The 18,228-nt window shown below is 39.5% G+C and overlaps 1 protein-coding gene across 4 annotated transcripts; it reads right to left on the bottom strand.

The window, feature by feature from the left end:
* Nucleotides 1-72: 72 nt before the first annotated feature.
* LOC105388887 (mediator of RNA polymerase II transcription subunit 25) lies at nt 73-18,005 on the bottom strand. 4 transcript variants are annotated; one of them, XM_048628361.1, is made up of 17 exons: nt 17,816-18,005; nt 17,218-17,376; nt 16,360-16,523; nt 15,614-15,768; nt 11,502-11,602; nt 11,096-11,249; nt 10,374-10,485; nt 9,808-9,926; nt 8,957-9,154; nt 8,605-8,748; nt 6,737-6,848; nt 6,154-6,257; nt 5,519-5,797; nt 4,592-4,654; nt 3,182-3,304; nt 1,662-1,733; nt 73-195 (listed from the first exon to the last, which is right to left on the bottom strand). In XM_048628361.1, exons 1-16 carry the CDS (start codon nt 17,935-17,937, stop codon nt 1,689-1,691), a joined length of 2,154 nt encoding a protein of 717 aa, XP_048484318.1. In that variant the 5' UTR covers nt 17,938-18,005; the 3' UTR covers nt 73-195; nt 1,662-1,688. The 4 variants fall into 4 exon arrangements, with proteins under 4 accessions (XP_048484318.1, XP_048484317.1, XP_048484320.1 ...); XM_048628360.1 differs by lacking the exon at nt 1,662-1,733; XM_048628363.1 differs by lacking the exon at nt 4,592-4,654.
* Nucleotides 18,006-18,228: the final 223 nt, after the last annotated feature.

Genomic DNA, 18,228 nt, shown 5'->3' with positions numbered 1-18,228 from the left:
GTCATTAACCGATGGCGACGATTCATACATACTTTAAAAGCATATCACCACACACTTTACTCCATTTAGGACTTCGAGGCTTCGTGTTATATTATTTACAAATATTGATTACATGAAATCGTAATTTGCAACATCTTCAAAGGGCTGTGGCTGCGAGGGCGGCCTGGCGGGGCCTCCAGGCCTGTACTGCGGTTGCTGAAAACATACATTAATTTATACATTTGATGCTTAAATTTGGCTATCATGAACACACAGGGAGAAAAGATTTGTTATAATATTTTTGCAGTACCTATCTAACTGCTAACATAAATAGTAACGATTTATAACTTTTACTAAGTTTAGTAACTATCACTGTCATAATGTATACTATACAAGTATACATTATACATCATAAAAGGATATCTATACAGGTACCATGGTCAAAGTAGTTTGTACCTACCTACCCCTACTATCAACTGAAAGGATCCCGTCTACTTACCAATAACCCTATATAGTATAGATTATATACCGATGTAAAGACGTGATAGATAGTGAGATATAATGTTTGATGAAGATTTTCAAGCTGTCAAGGCAAGCTAAGGGTGACCAAAGGTTAAAATGGTGGAAGTAATGTACAGACAGAATAGGGACTAAAAGTACCATGCATTAGCTTAATATATTGAATCAATAGTAAGTACCTTGATTTAAATCAAATCAACTTTAGTTCAGACGATTATATTGTTCATTGTTCAAGCCATAGAGAAAATTAAAAGGATAGCCCAGTGCAGTGTATTTTATACCTACAGAATTTCCAGAAGCCGTTTTTCGCTGGCAATTTTAGATATCCCAGTAGTTATTTTAGTAGTATAAGTTTTGATTCAATATATTACAGAAGTAAGAAAAAACCGGCCAAGTGCGAGTCGGGCTCGCGCACAAAGGGTTCCGTAGTTAAATCAACCTATCTCAAAAACTATAAGAGATACTTTGATCAAACCAAAAATCGTTGAAAGAGTTAATTAGCATGCATCACCTCTATTTTTTTTAGAATTTTATACCCCGTAGTTATAAAAATAGAGGGGGGGGGGGACATACTTTTTACGACTTTGAGAGCTGATATCTCAAAAACCGTTCACTTTAAGAAAAATGTTTTTTAGAAAACTTTATATCATTTTAAAAGACTTTTCCATTGATACCCCACACGGGTAGGTACATCGAAAAAAAAAAATTCATCCCTCAGTTACATGTATGGGGGGCCCCACCCCCAATTCTTTTTTTTACTATTTAGTGTCATATTTTTGTAGCGGTTCATACAACACATATTCCCATCAAATTTCATCACTGTAGTACTTATAGTTTCCGAGTAAATCGGCTGTGACAGACGGACAGACGGACAGACGGACATGACGAAACTATAAGGGTTCCGTTTTTGCCATTTTGGCTACGGAACCCTAAAAAGTGCAAGTTGTGGAGTCATGTTATTCTATTAACTATGTCATTTTTATTAAGTATCTTATTATTCTCTCATTTCCCGGAACATCATCCACAGGCTAATTGATGACCAATGTCAAAGACCAAAACTGAACATTTAATTTGAAAGTAGCGGTCAAATAAATTGAATGATCTCTGGAATAACATAACTCCACAACCAAATGGTATATAATGAGAGGTGTATACAAGCGTACTTGTGTGGGTGTAGTCTAAGGCAGTGTTCACATGTGGGGCGGTCGGGCGCCGCGGGCCGCCGCCTGCTGCTGCTACAAAAACGATAGTGTGGACGTGGCTTTATATTATTGTTTTACCTTTATTGCAAAAAATACGGGTTGTTCGTAGCTATGCTCGCTTTAGAGCAGGCTAGTGGAATTAGATACGTTTTATACCAAAATATGTTCAGCCTAGGATAAGCTGTTATCTTATAATCGTCGGGTGTGTGGTTTGGGGCCTATATCACAATGCCCAGACATTGTAATGGCTAGCTGTGGGATAAGACATGATACCACTGTCTAAAACATAATTACAGAGAGTAACAGCATGTCTTTTATTCCCTCGGTAGCTATGATCAAGACATTGTGAAACAGGTTTTGTACTGTACTGATATAGGCAACTTCTCATCATAATAAAACTAATGAAATCACTAATAAAAGGTTAACATTATAAATAAAGCCACGTGAATGCTGGAAGGCGGGTTAATAGCAGATGTTAATTAAATGAATGCTAGAAAGTAAATGCATGGATTAATGGAAAATTATTAAATGTGGATTACATTTTAAATGTCTATGATTATTGAGCATGACAGGAAAATTTATAAAATGAATGTTAGCAGCTATGGAAATCTATAAATGAGTGCCTAAAGATGATTGAGATGACATATGTAGGTGTAATATCCACAAGTAATATCATCAGAAATACCTAGGTAGTTTGTTATGTTATGATAATCATCTTTATTCACCACTTCCAATAAATGATAAAAGGCTTTTAATTATGTCTGTAAAATTAATGAGAAATGATGTAGATTCTTAATTATAGAAGAACAGTTAGTGACTTATAATTAACTATAAACATACTCAAACTTTCAAACATTGGTAGTGTACTTTCCAAGCCTTTTAAAAATATTTAATTAACTATTAGCAAATAATTATGTACAATAAATTATAAAAAGAATGATTGAATTTCAGAGGGTCCATTTAAGGAGATTCTAGCACCAGTAACAGAAAAAAACTTAAAGGTAACTTGATTCATCAGAAATTGTACTTTTTAGTATTTTTCTAAGTACCTACCTATCAAGTTCTAGCTAAGCTAAAGCTATGCAACGCAGCTCCGAATACTTAAATATAGGCATCGGAAAACTGCATGTATTGTATGCTCTCTTCTATTCAATTCAACATAAGCTAAAGCTATGCATTTCAGGTTTAAATAATGATATCCAGGATTTGGTAATTAACAAAAATAAAGTTCTAAAAACCAACTGTACCTTCAACTTTAGCTATGCGAAGTAGCTAAACTACTATTTCCCTACCCTTAAGCACGCTCCAGACTCACGAAAAAACTACACGAAACGAGTAGTATTATCTAATAGTAAATAGTTTTGTGGAGGCACGAGCCAAAACATCTCGTACAGAGCATGGAGCGGCGGGCTTAACTTCTTCCTCAAGTTACACTACCTGTTACACCGCATGTTACGTTACTTGTTACACTGTCACGTTACCTGTTGCAGCAGATGCCTGAGGCCGGGGTTGTTGGGCGGGATCATGGGCCGCATGCCGCGCGGCGCGCCGGCGCGTAACTGCTGCTGCAACTGTTGCTGTAACTGGTGTTTGCGCTGCTGCTCCTGTGGGATGTTGCGGGGTGTGTTACAGATGATGTTACAGGTGTTGTTGAAGCATGTATTTTTACATGGTACTAAGCCGAAAGGGAGTGGCTTAGGGGGTCAGTACTAAACGACGTTTGCTTACGATTTTTAGCAATTCGCTAAAATACATGTGAGAAGTAGTAGCACAAAAGTTGTTTAGATTGACCCCGAGGCAGCCCCTTTTTATGTAGTATACCACTTTTAAAAGACCCTGTATATAGTTGTATGTATACAGTTAGAGCTATTACACCGTTCGATCAGTTACAGCATTTTTATGGCGCGGTACAGGCTTTGAACTATCTAAAAGGTATAAAAACACGTTTGCTTTGCCACTGTTTGAACGGTGAAAACTCTAATAACAGTCAACCTGTTGAGAAGCTGTTCAGTTGCAAGTGTAAACCAAACCGCGACGTGCAGTAACCATGTAGTAAAATACACTCATGAGTAATGAAAAAGTTCCACCTGCCATTGGCGTTCCGTATGTCAGTGGAACTTTTTCATTGCTCCTGACTGTATTACTATCATAGACGTATAGATAACGCAATGCCATAGAATTGAAGCGCGCTTTTCTTTCAAAGACTTTTTCAGTTAACAGATGGCGTTAGTACGGGGAAATCTCGGTTAGTAAGAAGAGTTTCTAAAAATTTGCATGAAACTTTGAACAGGTGGTGCCCAGCAGAGGAACTAACATTTATTTAGCATTAAATTAATAATAGATAATATTGTAAAAGATATTTAGAGACACAGCATCTTATAATTGAAAAATTAAATGATAATCAGCCTTATAAACAAAAAAAAACAGCATATTACAAAGTGAATTTTTTACCCGCTCCGAAATATAAAATAAAACTTTTTAATAGACATTCCTGCAAGAGTAGAAACTTAACATAGTGAATATGAACCCAACTCCAAAATTATGATTACATATGATCCCAATACAACCCATACAATTTATACAACGCTATACAGAACATATAAATGACAGTTTTTAATAAAATAATTGTGAGACCCCATACAAAACCGAGTGATAGAAAGCTTTACAAAACCCGACTCCAACATTGCAAATTACAATAAAATGTTGTCAACTTTTACCCGCAAACGAGAATAAGGCAATGTTGCCAGCTAAAACGATTACCCGTAAAATATAATATCACCGACTTTACCCTTAGACTTTTACCCGTAAAATATAGTACTGCCAACTTCACCGTGGTCTTTTACCCGTAATAATGAGAATATAATGGCATCCCTAGATGGACTTGGACTTACTTCTAACTGCTTATAATGCTGTTCTTGCTGCTGGGCCGCTTGTAGATGCGACATTAAATCCATCTGCGAACGCAACCCGCCGTCAATATATGCACCTTATGTTGCTAACTTTGTATGTGTGTAAAATTCATAAGTTGTTGTAGATGTTGTTAAGGGATATTAATGAATGATATTCAGTATTTTACATGTTATTTAGGCATATTCATTAAATAGATTTATTGTATTTTACAGTAAATTATATAATTTAACTTTGTATTACATTCATAAGTTGTGGATGTCATTTCGGGAGATTGTTGAAATATAGGTAGATTTATTGCATTTACAGCATATAATAGATACCAGGGAAGTTAAATATGTACAAATATTTATCTATGTATGGATTTGCTTACTAATCAGTAATTGTATTTAGTTATCTGAGCTGGATCAATAGTTTGAAAAGCAAGGAATTTCAACTACAGTGGAAACAATACACAAAATGAAATAATTACTAATAACAATATCTAACGCAGGGATCAGATATGATCAATAGCAAACAAACAAACCTATAGTTTGAAGTCAACTTAAACTGCCTTCTATCTCCAGAATTCTTAAGGCTTTTGTTTTACATCCATGCATCTACATCAGCTTAAACTGCATTTTTTACACTTGACCTAAAATATAAACAATCTTGATCTGTTTTTGAGTATTGTATTTGAGTGTATAAACTATGTTTAAAAATTAAACGTAATAATCCAATAACAATCAGTATGGTTACTCAAAGCATTTTTTCATGTGTCTGGCAATCCTTTCACCACAATTAAACACCGTCCCATAGCTAATATTCATCACGACTCATAAGAACATGATTATTGAGCAATATCAGCATCAAGATACCTACATTCTAGGTCAAGCCGTAAAAAACGCACTTCCCACACCAAAAACCCTCACCTCAAGCTGTTTATAATGCTGCTCCTGTTGTTGAGCCGCTTGCAGATGCGACATTATATCCATTTGCGATTTGAACTGGGCTTCTTGTTGATGTGCCGCTTCCAACGTCTGTTGTAACTGTTGTATCTTCTCTAAGTTCTGTTGTCTCGCTGCCTCGAGAGAGTCGAGTTGAGGGCGCGGGCCTTGTTGTTGAGGCTTTTGTTGTTGTTGCTGCTGCTGTTGTTGCTGTTGCTGCTGTTGTTGTTGTTGTTGTTGCATGTTCATCATGCCCATTGGTTGCTGTTGGGTGAGAATTAGTTGGTTAATTTATTATAGTAGGTATGATTTATTTATTTAATTACTTTGGAGTACCAACAACATGCACATAAAATCATCTTATGATGTGAAAAGTGTAGTGATAATTTTGAATAAATGGATGAAAGTCTGTAAGCTGAAGTGGCATCGAGGCAGATACACATGAAAAGGTTGGGAAAGCGAGTTATCGAGTGGCGACCACGAACACACAGACGTAGCGTGGGAAGCCCTCCAGCCTGCTTCAGTCACTAGACAGATGACCTTAGCCCATATAAACCCAGAGGGGTAAAGCCTATATCAGAGTAAATTAGATTTTCACAAGATTAGACTAAAACACATACCTGTGGATGCTGCATCTGCTGCTGCATCATCTGCTGGGCGGGCGCGCCGCCCATGCCGCCCTGCACCATGGGCGCCGCCATGCCGCCGCCGCCCATCGACCCGCCTAGGAGATGGAGAATTCATTGTTACACTTGTTACATTTTATATCTATTGTCTCACTTTTTACATTGAACGTTGTGTACAATTCGTTGTTACACATTTTACAATATGGTTAAAAGGGTATATGGTAATGGTAGCTCAGTCGGATAAGAGAGTGGTGGTAGCTCAGTCAGGTAATCGCCTGCTTCTCATGCCAGAGAGCCGGGATCTCATCCCAGCGCTGAGTTGTACCAATGAGTTCTTTGGAATTTAACTAGGTACAATATACATTGCCTTTACGGCGGAGGAAAACATCGTGAGAAAACCTGCACATCTAGATAGTACATGTGTACTCTAATTGCATTGTACTCATTCAAAAACGGCGATACAGCTCGCGACCTATCACGTGAGTACAAATGTACAGCGAAAAGCGGGTGAGTCATCTCTGACTACCCCTTCGGTGATTACAGTCTTGAACATATGAATGTAGGTAGTATATCTGACCTCCCATGCTACCTCCGGGCATGCTGCCGGACGCCATCGCGCCGGCGCCCATCGGCTGCCCGGGCGCCGGCAGCTTGTTGATGATCTGCGTGATCTTCTGTTGCTGGATCACCTGGAATGTAGCACATGCATTGTTAATTATTTGATATTTAAAAAAAAACCCGGTCAATGTAAAAGTTCCACTTACAAAATATCAACACAAAACGACCCAAATTTTTAAAAACATTTTATTTAGATTTTTATTATCAAAATATTTGGGTCCAGCCAGACTCATCCCATTCCACACTCGACCCGGCCAAACTCGACCCGAATTTAATAATTTCGATAAGGTTCATTTTTGTTTGTATTTTTTTTCTTATCGCAAAGTACAGTCGACAGAAAATATTTATGGATTTCTTAATTGATTGCATATAAAGTGATTATCACTTAAATTTAAGAAATATGTTGACTAAACTAGCCTAAGTTTGACCTCAGTAACAGAGAGAGGTAGTTTACCCTTCTCATTGTTTTAGCCTGAAATAAACGGGTTATCGATAACAATGGTCAAGATTTGGATGGCCTGCATCCATCTCTTACGCGCACTTACTTGTATTGTAATTTATGCATTTGATAAGCAAGGGCTACTGCGAAGTAATTATAATTTTATAAACAGCAAACGGATTTTATAAAAAGGATTTTATACATATTTCATTGTAAAGATATTTTGTGTAACTGTGATTTTAGCACACATAATTATTAATAGTTACTTATTTTGTTAATATTTATTATTACTTATTACGTTTATAATTCAAACATGTGTTACCTACTAATAATGTTTATAGAAAATGATAAATTAATGATTAAAAGTACAAATTATTACTTTTGTTTGAATTAATCTGCACATAAAACACCTAACCATAATTTCAGTAAAAAAACTCTTGTGGCTGACAGTACATTTCATACATTTCAACAAAAGTACCTAGACATTATCGTATTTTAGAAATTCGGGTCGAGTTTGGCCGGGTCGAGTGTGGAATGGGACGAGTCTGGCTGGACCCAAATATTTACGTTTTTAGTGGGTAATATTCTGATGCGCTGTTAAAATTTAGTAGAATATTGCAGATGGCCTCATTGAGCTAGTAAAGTCTTTTCCGTTTAAAAGTAATTTGGTGCTATTGTCACTGGAACTTTTTAAATTAATTTTAATAATTTTAATTTTAATTGGTCATGAGTTTATGTTTACGGGCCGCCAAATGGATTCACATAAAATCGATATGAAGAATATTCTATTAGTATTTTTGTTATTTGTTTATATAATTTTGATCTCACATTCCGCAGTCTGTCGACGAAGGTGGCCTGGTTGTTGGGGATGAAGCCGAGGAAGGCCTTCTTATCGGGCGTGTACAGCAGGATCAGCACCTTGATGTCGCACTGCGGCGTCGCGGCGGCGGGAGAGTGTGGCCTCACCAGCTTTATAGAGCCTTTAGTATCATCCGTGGCATGTCTAAGAGCGCTTTTAATGACATACGGAACGCACTAAATTTGCCGCAAATAACATATATGAACCAAAACGTGTGGATCAAGGATACTGTTTTTAACAAAATTTGCGTTCTTTACACGCTTCAGGGTGCCATTAATATCTTTTATAGCATCCCAAAGAATGCTTTTAAGAAATACGTACGCGGAACGCGACAAAATGGCCACCAATCTAAGAGCGCGTACCTAAATACACCTTAGGGATGAATCCTGTTCCTGACGAATTTTGAGATGCACGAAAATTAGCCGCTGGATTCTTGCTTTTGGCTCTGATCGCTGATCTATTACCTGGATTGTTGGATTCGTGTTTTTCCCCTATTCCCCTCTAGATAAGCAGTAAGTAAATGACTTACATTCCGCAGTCTGTCGACGAAGGTGGCCTGGTTGTTGGGGATGAAGCCGAGGAAGGCCTTCTTGTCGGGCGTGTACAGCAGGATCAGCACCTTGATGTCGCACTGCGGCGTCGACGGCATCGGGGAGAAGTGCACGCAGCCAGCCTACCGACAATAATAACTTTGATTAATAATTAATAATAAATAAAATAATAAAGAAGAGCACGAACCAATATACTTGCGATCTATTCTAAAGAAATAAACGGATTTTGACTACTTTTTATCCCGGAATTCCCACGGGAAAAACTTTTTATACCGAAGGTGAAATCACGAGAAAATCTATAACTTTCTATTAAATTCTTGGTATACTCACAAAGCCATTAACCATGACCTTGGTCAAGGCATCCAAGGCCTCGTTGGGCTGCAGATGGAACAGCACGGACTTGCTGTCCTTCAGGTACTGCCCGCCGATGGAGCTGATGAGCTGCTTCGGCATCAGCTGCATCAGCAGCTTGCTCGGCCAAGCGTCCACTTTGAGCTCGGGCTCGAGCTCTTTGGAGTTTGATGATACCTGGGAAGGAGATATGGTGATGATAATAATATAGTAAGCCTAAGTGTGCCTTAAGCTGTATTCGCATAGACAAACTACGCACTTATTAATAGACGCGCGTGAAACTACTGCAGAATGAAAACTACATTTATTAAGTACTTCAGTGATAAATTAAAGTTTTGTATGTAAATACCTTTTACAACTGCTTCCTTACAAATATAAAAGATTCTTCTTCAAATAATTGTATCAGAAACAAGGTTATTTGTCAGAGTTCTCGACTGAAGACCTTTAATAAACAAACATAGCGTGGCAAAGCACTGTAAAATAGTAATTATAAAAGTATTTTTTCAAAAATTAAAGTTTGCCGAACATCATTAAAAAAAAAACAAAAAAAACACACACTCACGCCTTGTACTAATGTACTCCCTTGCGGGGTAGGCAGAGGTGCATTGCTGCACCCACTTTTCGCCAGAGTGTTATGTTAGTCCCAATGTAATAGGGGGCAGGCCTATTGCCATTTTACGGGCACATCCAAGACCCGAGAACAAATATCTGTGTTTAAACAAATATTTGCCCCAGCCGGGAATCGAACCCGGGACCTTCGGCTCAGTAGTCAGGGTCACTAACCACTACGCCATTCGGCCGCCAAAAAAAAACAGATAGTACAAACTCACTTGACACGGCAGATGTTTGGTGACCTTCTGGTCCTTAGGCCCCTTGCCCTTCTCCATCCACTCGAGCACGCCGCTCCAGATGTACGTGCGCAGCGGCGCCTGCGCGGCCGTGCCCGACCCTGGAGTGTGAAATGTGCGGTTTAAAATTTAGAAGGTTTGTAGAGAGGTTTTGGGAAATTTTTGATTGCACTTTATACACTCATGTCTTGTAGTAATGTAACCTTTGCGGATTTAATTAGATAGCATACATGCGACAAATGTATGAATTTCGCGTGCCTCGTTTATGAATTTTATGCTTAATTAACCTAGCTGTGAGTTTGGGCAATATGATAAAAGATGCGGCTACGAATGAGTCTCTGGTTAGAGCCAGAGGGTAGAGGTCCACAGTTGACTTGATTTCATTACAAATTATTGATATTACGATTAATATGTAATCTGCGTTAAAAAAATCTATGGTTGTGGGGCAGACGCCTTCTCGAAAGTGTAATGTCAACCGCAGTTGGCTATGTTTGCAAGCCTATTGCCTGTGGTACCTATAACTATGGGACAACCTCTACACGACTAACCTGAGGGCTGCGCGGCGGGCATGGGCGGCGCGGGCTGCGGCGGCAGCGGCTGCGGCGCGGGCGGCGCCCCCGCGCCCGCAGCCAGCATGCCCGGCATGCGCTGGAGAGACGACTGTGAAATGTGTAGTTATAGGTTATTTATTTATCATTAGATAGATAGATAGATAGAATATTCTTTATTTGTACACACACACATAAAAGAAACTTACAAAACTTAAATACTAACAAATATGTACAAAAATGGCGGTCTTATCGCTTAAAGCGATTTTTTCAAGACAACCTTAGGGTGGAAGGATATTTTGATTAAAGAAAGGTTCAAGTGTACTAAAGAATTCTAAAGGAAAAATGAAAATAATGATTTAGTTATTATATTATAAGTCCCTACAAACTAAATTAGATATAAGAATATAAAACACATACGTACATAAATCGATAGCAACCTTTAACTAGAATGCATTGGTAGTATTTTTTTCATTTCATACAGTGGGGAAATTATTTGTTACTCTATTTAGGTCTTGGTCTATCTGTTCATGGTGAACCAAGCCAGCTATTTAGAATGACTATTTAGTGATTGTATCGCAATATAGTGTGACAGACCGCGGTGGCGGGAAATACACCGACAAAAGGAGAAGAAGCAGCATAATAAGTAGTAAAATGGAAGCACCATAATAGTAGAGGTATCCATAAGCTATCTAATTGCATTGCTCTACAAAGTAACATACCTGTTGTGGCTGCACGGGCGGCGGGTTATACGGCTGAGCGAGTTGTGCCAGTAGCGGCGAGTTGCCCGCATACAGGGTGTTCCGGGCAGGAGGCAGCCAGCCGGCCCGGGCGCGCGGGAACGAACCCACGCCGCGCGCCGCGCCGCGACCCACCCTGTAGAAGGGGAAAAATGGGTGAGTATGGGGAATTTATCGTCGGCTAGCGTTTCTGCGCGCAATTAGCAAATCTATTCGATCACGCATCATACTCACACTTATTAGGTACATACAAAGTACATAGGTACCCTTACATGTCAGTCTGTATCTCGCTGCGTACCATTTCAACAATAGTACCATTCACAAATAGATTCCATCACTTATCACACTCACCCTAATTACATACAAATAAACCCTGCTCAGTACATACCCGTACATGTCTTGCTGTATCTCTGGCGCGGGCGGCGGCGCGGGGCTCGGCGGCCGCTCCTTGAGGCTGTAGCCGCGGAGCAGCACCAGGTGACGGGGGTCCTGGGAACAATACATAATGAAATGAAATGAAATATTTATTTACAGAAAAATGGATACATTTGTCACACAGTACATCCTTATTTCAACTAAACATAACTAATGAGACTATTTGTGACAAGTAATGTAGCATCTGCTGCTAAACTAAGTATGACTTATATTTTAGCCCGCAGCGCCCGTTACCCGTTGAAATTATTATGCTGAAATTATCTGATTATTAATTATGAGTACTGTAGATAAAATATATAACATACAAAAAAAATACAAAATACAAAATCATTTATTTCCTTTAACAAAATAATCATAACATTTACAAGTAAATGGAGTCTCCTTTTAAGTAAACAATACCTGTATCAGGAGGCTCCGCTCTTCCACAATGGTTACAATATAAGAAAATATGATTTTTATAAAGGAAGTTTTAGTTAGTAATTTAGTTTTGATAAGTGTAAGTGTAGTTTTGTAAGTAGTGTGTGTTCGTGCGTGTGTGTGTGCGTGTGTGTGTGCGTGTGTGTGTGTGTGTGTGTGTGTGTGTGTGTGTGTGTGTGTGTGTATGTGTGTGTGTGTATGTGTGTGTGTGTGTGTGTGTGTGTGTGTGTGTGTGTTTGTGACTGTGTGTGTGTGAATGTGTGTATGTGTGATAGCGGGTGTCTGTTACGATTTGAGGGTTTAGTACATGTAATATTTTAAAAGTTTTATCCAGAATTTAATAGAATTGTTTCAATTTGCTCATATGTATGCGTTTTTAACCACTTTGTTACACATTTTTTACATTCGTAGCAGTTCATTGGATAAATATGTATGTCTTTATTAATTAGGTTATATAAGAATGCAGATTGTTTACGATATTGTCTACTTGCATAAGTAGAATTTACAGAAACTACAGGGGCTACTATATCTTTCCTTCTTTTGTTGAGGATACGAGGGTCATAAGTTAAAGTTTTGTGTAGTTTTAAAACAGCGTGCAGGATATAAAGTTTTCTAATGGTAAGTAAGTCACAAATTTTATATAAGTTTTCAGTTGAAAATCCCAGCGGCTTAAAGTACATAATTTTCAAGAGCGACCTTTGTGCCCTCTCTAATCCAAGAAATTTGTCTTTAGTTGCCCCACCCCACACAGGTATACAATATATTAGGATTGATTGGGCCAAAGTGATGTACATTTGGTTGAGAAGGGTTGCTGTGGCTACGTGCCTTAACGTTTTAAAAATCCACATCAGTTTTCTGATTCTGCTTATAACCAGTTCTAGGTGAGAGTGCCAAGATAAACGCTGGTCTACCATTATCCCTAGATATTTGGTTTTTGTAACCCTAGCAATTAAACCACATGAACAGTTAGTGTTTTGAAGATTCTTACAAGTATGAATTTTAATTTGGAAGTCGTACAACGGTTGAGTACTATTATATTTTGTAAAACATATATAGTTAGTTTTAGACAAATTTAGGGTTAGTATATTTGAGTTAAGCCAGTGAGCAATGTGGGCAAGTCCCTTTTCAGCAGAGCCACGTACATCACTCCATGTCTTACTAGCAAACACAACAGCAGTATCGTCTGCATAGGAAAATATGTGTCCTCTTTCAATTTTCATGTCACATAAGCTGTTAATATATATTAGAAATAAGGTTGGGCCCAACACACTGCCCTGTGGGACACCATATGTAATGTTCGAATTTTCACTAACATATTTTCCTATTTTAACGCTTTGTTTGCGACTTACAAGATAATCTTTGAAAAGTGCCAAAGGGACGCCTCTAATGCCGATATTCTCAAGTCTACGCACAAGGATTGGGACAGAGACAGTATCAAAAGCTTTCTTCAAATCTAGAAAGACTGTAATACATTTTTTACCTTTATCTACGTGATCCACAATAATAGAAGTTAGTGCTGTTACGGCATCTTCAGTTGATATACCTTGTCGAAACCCATATTGCGAATCGGATATTATGTTGAATTTGTTTAGGTAACCTACCAGCCGAATGTTAATGACTTTTTCTAAAATTTTGGATATAGAAGGCAAAACAGATATAGGCCTATAGTCGCTAGGATTGTCTCTGTCACCTCCTTTGTATACTGGGGTGATAATAGCCTGTTTAAGACATAGATATAATAAATAAGATACTAAGGGCCTGTTTTACAATGTCTGGGTAATGGCTACCTGTGGGATAAAAGACATGATGTACTGTCTAAAACATAATTACACAGAGTGATAGCACGTGTTTTATCCGATAGGTAGCCATTATCAATTAGATTGCAAGATTCCTAAAGCGTTATATTTTTCTCAACTGAGTCTTTCTTCAAAGCCAGAACGGAAAGGTCTACCTACACTATTGGACACTGACGGTTGCACTGGTCTACCGATTTAAAGTCTCAAGTGCTATGGAAAGAGATGCAATGACGACCTTACACAAGTAGTTTCAATGCATGATTAAGTCAGAAGACAGACGCCGTTCTCTGGGAAGATACCTGTCATCATAATCATCAGCCAATAATACCAATACTAGGTCCTCTGCCTTAGGTCGTCAATCCAGGGAGCAGGAGGGCGTCCCACGCTGTGTTTGCCTGTCAGATTCAGAAGGCCTAGCATGGGGCGCAATTATGACGTGACAAAAGTTATACATCGCGCTCACTCTCATCTCACAGCCTCAAGAGCGAGCGCGACGGAGATGATAAACTTTCCCACATTCATCGCTATACCTTGGCATAGTTCCTCTGATGCTGCTTGTGCAAGTCCCCGCCGCCCCCACACCAGAGACAGCTGCACCCCGGCCTCTGACAGCTGGCTCCACCGCCGGGGGACCAGGGGACCCACGCCAGGGACAGGTAGATGGATAGGTGTCTAAATACACCGCGTCTTTACTTACGTAGCGATAAACAGATTGCTAGCCGCCGCGAAACTTTGTAAGTATGTTTGTTACTCTTTCAAATTAAATTATTGGACAGATTTTCATGACATTTGGTGTAGAGAAAGCTGAAACCATGGATTAACACATAGCCTACTTTTTATCACGGAACTTCAGGGAAACACTTTTTGAAGCTACAAAATTTAGTTATAAGCTACCTTATACACCAGTGGCTGAGTCCTATAACAGTGATATAGTATATATCAGTGGTTCAAGTATCTACCTTGGCATAGTTCCTCTGGTGCTGTTTGTGCAAGTCTCCGCCGGCGAGCTCGTAGAGCGGCGGCAGCGCGGCGCAGCGCCGCCCCGACACTAGTGACAGCTGCACCCCGGCTTCGGATAGTTGGCGACAAGCTTGCTCCACGGTCGCTGGAGTGACCAGGGCGCGGCGCCAGGGATAGATACATGGATAGGTTTCTAAAGAAACCGTGTCCATACTCATACCAAATAAACATACTGCTAGCCAGCTGCCGCGAAATTTCATGAGCATGTTTGTTACTCTACAACGTTAAAAATACTGGACGGATTTTGATGAAATTTTGAGTACAGAAAGCTGAAACCGTGGAGGATTTTTTATCACGGATTTTCCATGGGAAAACTTGAGTGACAGCTAGAAAAGTTAGTTATAAACTACCTTATTACCCATTGGCTGAGTCCTATGTCCAGCAGTTATTTTAAGTATCTACCTTGGCATAGTTCCTCTGATGCTGCTTGTGCAAGTCTCCGCCGGCGAGCTCGTAGAGCGGCGGCAGCGCGGCGCAGCGCCGCCCCGACACCAGCGACAGCTGCACCCCGGCCTCTTGCCAGCTGACGACACGCTTGCTCTACGGTCGCTGGAGTGACCAGGGCGCGGCGCCAGGGATAGATAGATGGATAGGTGTCTAAAGAAACTGCGTCTATACTTACATAGCCACTAACAATCTTTAAGTAAACGCCTTGTTCTCGAGTAGCGTATCACCTGCTGTTTTACCACCACCGACATTTATTATATTAGCAGCTGCATCGTTTACCTGTCAAAAATCTGTCAGATTCATACAAATTATAGACAGATAAACGATTCTCTTGATACTAGGTTAGCCAGAGTTTGACACCGACACATTCATGACTATAGTCTACCTTGGCATAGTTCCTCTGATGCTGCTTATGAAGGTCTCCGCCGGCGAGCTCGTAGAGCGGCGGCAGCGCGGCGCAGCGCCGCCCCGACACCAGAGACAGCTGCACCCCGGCTTCGGATAGTTGACGACAAGCTTGCTCTACTGTGGTTGGTGTGCCTGCGGGGAATAATTTTGAGGTTAATTTCGTGGAAGAAGATTATTTAAGTTTTTGGGTGTGTAGACAAACTGTGTGTGTAGGCAAAGGTCGTGTAGTATCAAGAAATAAAGGAACTGGCTTATGGCAGATCGCGGTGGCGGGAACTACACCAACAAGAGCAAGGCTTATTTAAAAAGAAGATGATAAATTGATAGATGATTGAGTGTCTCTGTGCGCTTTGCTTTCAGCTAAAACCACCATGTATTAAAGCATCAAGATACAGATATGCAAAGTATGTCTGCAATGAATTCTTAAGAAATAAGGAATTTAAATATATCCTTTAGTTTGGTTCTACAACAACTGCTTATATTATCTCACCCTAAGGCAATAAGGCTTGACTGCTTGATCCCCTGGTTTTTCCAAGTGCCAAGTTAACCCAGTGGATTTTATGAAAGTAGTGTTGAAATGTTGAAAGCATCAGAATTTTTATTCCATAGTTTCTTCCATTGATTAGCCCACACAGATATCTGACAGTGTTATACTATCGCTTTTCATGCTCGTTTCACATTCTTTCTGTATACATGTACACAGTGTCCCCCCCACTAGCTCACCCTGAGGCAGCAGCGGGCCGGCGGCGGCGCAGTACGGCGGCTGGCAGCACAGCAGCACGGCGTGGCGCGGCGCGTCGCTGCGGCCGAGCTGCTCGAAGCACGCCACCGCTGTTGTGAGCGCTTCTGTGATGCACGCGCGGCTTTCTGATGCTCCGCCTATGAACCTGAGGGAGAGATGTTTGTGGTCAGTCAATGATTTCAAGGACACATTAGATAGAGAATAAACTGTGCTTGTGCTGGTAATCTTAATTTTAAGCATTTATAAACTTCTGAGATAACTGTTGTACCTAGTAATATTTAGTTTTTATGCATTTTAAGTACCTACTTCATGGTTTCAGGTAATCTAGGTTTTAGGTATTTCACCCAAAAGGGGTTATTTATTGGATAATTTAATGGAATACATACAGAAGAAGATGCCCTGAGTTGCTTCCCTTTTGGTCTGCTTCAACAAACACTTTTCGCCTCTTAATTTAACTGTACCTATCTTATTTGTTGTACTCATATGTGCTATGTTTAAGTGGAGCAAATAAATGATATTCTATCTATCTATAAAAAAAATGCTAGTTAGAGCCAAAATACAGTAGAAAAGATAGAGCAAAGGTCAGATTATACAGACAAAGACAGATTATGTAAATGATAGTAGTCTGGGGTGAAATGGGCTGTGGAGATGAACCCACATATTATGTAGCTCTAAGGACAAACTTGATGTAAGCCTCTTCCTTTGTAACAATTTCAGCAATGTATTAAAAATAATGTGTGACATTCAAAGATAAAGCTAAGCATGCAGGAAAAAGTTACGGCATGATTTAAAGAACACACTCTGCTGACCCATTTCCATGGGCCACCCTGTATACTTACTGTAGCTTATCAACAGTCTCAATGACGCTCTGTGGGCAGGTGAGGGGTCCGTACGTGGCGACTGGTTGCCCAGGGTGGCAGTCTGCTGACAGGTATGTGACCACACCGTACACTGACCCGTTCCCTCCACCCTCCTCTAGAGGACCTCCATGGAAATATCTGAAGAAGTTGGTTTACTTGAGTTTGGATGGGATGGATAGAAGACTTATTTATGATTGATCATGGATGTTTCTACCTTCAAAGGTTTTATGGAGCTAAATATATTTTTTGTAAGATGAACTTTGGAAGAAGTGAACCGGGTATGTCTTGTTAGCAAATTTGTACTGATAAGTCTCTTACTACTCTTACTTCACCATATCTCTATATTTAAGAGCTATAGACTAATGAGTAATGAGGTAAAGGTCACTGTAAAGCTACTTTTTGGTATATAGTACATAAAATATTATGATAGTCACATTTTTATAGAAAGCGGTTGGTGCTATACGTTCGCCCATAGCCTCAGACCACAATAATCAGGTTACTGCAGCTAGACTATATGATGATCCTTAAGAATTAATCCAAAATTACTGAGTGATGATAAAATATGAGCCAAACTTACTCGAGAGTTGGTATAATATAATTTGTTTTAAGCTCGTTTATGTATGCCCCATTAGCAGCTGTAGCTTCAATTATGAATATAACTTGAGCCTGCGAAGGCGTCTCTGTAGCAGTCACTACCATGATTACTCTTTTAATATACCTAATTTAATAATTTAAAATAAGCAAACCAACAAAATACAAACACCAAACTCTAGCTTTGACATTTTTTTTTTGCGGTCAAATTCATAGAGGAAGTAGAACACCCATCTATCCATTCTATTTATTTTATCTGTGTTAAATTTCTTTGCAACTGTTAATATTCTGAGCTATGACACCCATTTATTTCAAAAACCTCAGAATAAGGTCTTCCTGGACGCATTTTGATCTCTGCGGCAAAGTACCGAAGTTTGTGCGCAGTTACAAGCAGCACTC

Source organism: Plutella xylostella, chromosome 20, assembly GCF_932276165.1.
Source record: "Plutella xylostella chromosome 20, ilPluXylo3.1, whole genome shotgun sequence".
In the NCBI taxonomy this organism is placed as follows: domain Eukaryota; kingdom Metazoa; phylum Arthropoda; class Insecta; order Lepidoptera; family Plutellidae; genus Plutella; species Plutella xylostella.
The sequence above is the reverse complement of the archived record's forward strand: the minus strand, read 5'-3'. Positions and strand labels throughout refer to the sequence as shown.